Below are 3,163 nucleotides of genomic sequence, written 5' to 3' on the forward strand. Positions count from 1 at the left end.
CCAACTTCAAGAAAGGAAAACCACCTTTACGAGTCAATGTACAAGCTTTACCACCACATCATAATGTTTTTAGCTATGTGATTATTAATATTTCAACAATCTTAGCCACATATCAATGGATGACAAACGTAAAGTTTTTAAAGTTTTCTCTGCATCACTCTTTAGCACATATTGTCTCATTAATTCTTTTGCAACTCTTGAATATGGCTCCAACCATTATTCTCTTCTTTTAAGATTATTGATCGATATGTTTATCTAGACTTAGCATTAGCCCAATACCTTGATTGATGGGAACATCTTCACAATGGCATTTTAGGATTGTTTTTAGATGCAATTGAATGGAGATTCCAAATGTAATGACTTAGTAGTGTTGACTTGCTTTTGATTCATGGGTCATTTGGATCCTCAAAACTTTCTTCCGACACAGTTTTAAGCATCTAGGTGAATATTATCTTGGTTTGGGAAATGAAATTGATTCTTTTCATTGTGCTTCAACTCATGTTTTTCACAAAAACCCATATTTATGATTATTATATTTTATCACACCCTTAAAGTTTCAACTCAACGTACAAGATTTTCAATAAGGGCATTGCCACTCTTATGGTATTGTCTTGGGAAGAATGGGGCTAACAACATTTTATTTGAACATTGGGTTATCTCTTGCATAATAAGAACAAATAAAGTAAGCATTAATAGTGTACAAAAAGAATTTTTACATGAATTATGTTCTTCAAAACCCCTTAGAAAAATCTATATACATCTTGGAGTTATTTTAAACAGTCCAAGCTTTTAAATCCAATTCGACATAACACAAGTTCCAATCCATCTTAGCACGCTTGTGACTCTTGGTGGGCACATAAATTTACATTTTAACAAGATCTAGAGCGTGGATACTAATGTGATCTGGCCAAACCGGGATGCCCAAGGGCGAAGGTTAAATAGTCCAAATCCAAAGCTTTGAAGCACATGAATTGTCTTAGGCTCCAAAGGACAAGTTAAGTCTTTGGGGCCTAAAAGCACATAAACACGGGTTTCCTTGGGGTCTTGCCCTGCACTTTGTACTTGGCCGCCGATTCCTCTGCTTTCACAAACTCTTCACCTTTCTTGGCCCTCGCTCCCGCACGTTTCTCCTCTGCACTCTGGTGCACCTCCGCGATCGTGTTCTTCATTTGCTCGATGTACGTGGCTCTCTTTTTCTCGAGTTCTTCCTGAAGTTTTGTTTTTGTTTTTGTTTTTTTTAACAAAATGGAGATCAGATGGATAGAACAATTGACACAATCATATAAAGATTTCATTAAAAGGTTACTAGATGCAACCATCAAAACAGAAAATCCGGAAAAAAGAAAGGCCAAATACATCTGTAAAACACTCTTCCTGAAGTTTGTTTTGTTTTGTTTTTTGTTTTTTTTTAACAAAATGGAGATCAGATGGATAGAACAATTGACACACATGTAAAGATTTTATTAAAAGGTTACTAGATGCAACCACAAAACAGAAAATCCAGAAAAAAGAAAGGCCAAATACATCTGTAAAACACTCTTTGAATGTACCCAAATTGTACACTCTTCACCTGCATGGTGATCTTGGTCTATATCCAAACCCTATATAATGAATGCAAAAAAAATGATTTACCTCCATAGATCTGAATGCATTCTCAGCCGCTCATAAGAAAATATCTAAAAATCCCATCTAATTTCAATTCATTATAATGCAGATCATTATAATATCGGACGCACCTCTCCTAGCTTCAGTTTGGCTTCTGCTCTGGATTTCTCGGAGTTTTCCCAAGCATTAATCTTGGCGATTTCTCTATTACATCTATGAAGAATGGAAACCAAATTAATCCATCAATAGTTTAATGACTGAAAAAAAGATCATCAAAATAGCTTCATTCAGGTTAGTAAGTACTTGTTGAGCGATTTGGATTTCTCATTATCTTCCCATGCCTTAATGTGAGAGAAGATTTTGACCTGGTTAAGCTTGGCCAAGGTCACATCTAGTGCAAAAATCAACAGAAAAGCAGTCAAATATTAATGAATCAGAATTCCCATTAAACAAGGAATCATATTTGGAGACCCCATCGAATGAGAAATGACAACTGGGACCCTCATTGAGCTAATGATTATGATCGGAAACCTCAGCTAACCAGTGATTATGATCGGAAACTAATAACCATCAATAAAAAAACAGAACCCGCCCATAAGCAAGAACCAGAACACATTTCGTGACATTTAAGGTTTCCAGTTCTTTCTTTGAATGTATGTATGTGTGTGTGTGTGTGTGTATATAAATATATATATACCTCTGCATTTAGAAGTAGAGGTCAAGACATGGTTAAGCTGTGAGACCTTCGCCTCTGTCTCTGCCTCAGGTTGAGGATGAGGGTGAATGATCTTCGTCTCTGGTGATGACATAGGTGAGGTGGAAGAAGCAATACCCTTTTTCTCTGCCATGGAACGAACAGCAGCTTACAAAAAAAACACAGATAAAGAAGAGAAAGATGGGAAGGGGGAGGGGGAGGGGTAGAAAAGACCTCGAGGTTTAATAATAATGTGGGCAGTTTCTGTTTTAGGAATGGGCAGAGTATGTATGTATTAAAAGTGTGGAAGGTCTTTTTTGTCAGAATAAAGTGTGTGTGTGTGTGTGTGTGTGTGTGGGGTCAAGAGACTATGAAGATTTAGCTAATAAGAGATGGTGCCATGTGGGGTGGGGTCTTTGGTCTCATCTCCAAGAGTATTTGACTTGACTCATCACACCCATCCATCTGCGGTCCCCTTCGACGAATCATCCATATTCATTCATTCATTCATTCGCCTAGCAAAACCCAAACCCAAGCCTAGTTACCAAACCTCATGTCATGATAACCATAACCCCACCCTCCTCCCCTAATGCTTCTATGAGTCGATTGCCAGATCTTATCCCTTTTTACTTCGTAGATTTTGCTTCAAGTATCAAGAGATCGACATCCACGAAGCTGTCATTCGTTTCTCATTATATGAAAGATTGGAAGCTAAACTTTCGAGGCATCAGGTTATGCGCAAAGGATAAATTAAATCTCGATGATGCCCTTGTAAGCCATTGTACCATCGTGTACATCGAGGAAAGCCATGAAAGTGTAGAGACACACATATGTGGACATTGAGTAGGTTATATTTGTGAACCT

General features: G+C 37.5%; 1 protein-coding gene across 1 annotated transcript; it reads right to left on the reverse strand.

Moving 5' to 3' along the window:
* Positions 1–702: 702 nt before the first annotated feature.
* Positions 703–2,503, reverse strand: LOC147860242 (uncharacterized protein At3g61260-like). Its single transcript, XM_087324200.1, has 4 exons — positions 2,303–2,503; positions 1,909–1,996; positions 1,737–1,818; positions 703–1,208 (listed from the first exon to the last, which is right to left on the reverse strand). Exons 1-4 carry the CDS (start codon positions 2,451–2,453, stop codon positions 1,011–1,013), a joined length of 519 nt encoding a protein of 172 aa, XP_087180326.1. The 5' UTR covers positions 2,454–2,503; the 3' UTR covers positions 703–1,010.
* Positions 2,504–3,163: the final 660 nt, after the last annotated feature.

The sequence above is a fragment of the Azolla caroliniana genome, unplaced genomic scaffold (assembly GCF_043228905.1).
Source record: "Azolla caroliniana isolate FFs.n. ecotype wild unplaced genomic scaffold, voAzoCaro1.0.p SCAF_9, whole genome shotgun sequence".
In the NCBI taxonomy this organism is placed as follows: Eukaryota; Viridiplantae; Streptophyta; class Polypodiopsida; order Salviniales; family Salviniaceae; genus Azolla; species Azolla caroliniana.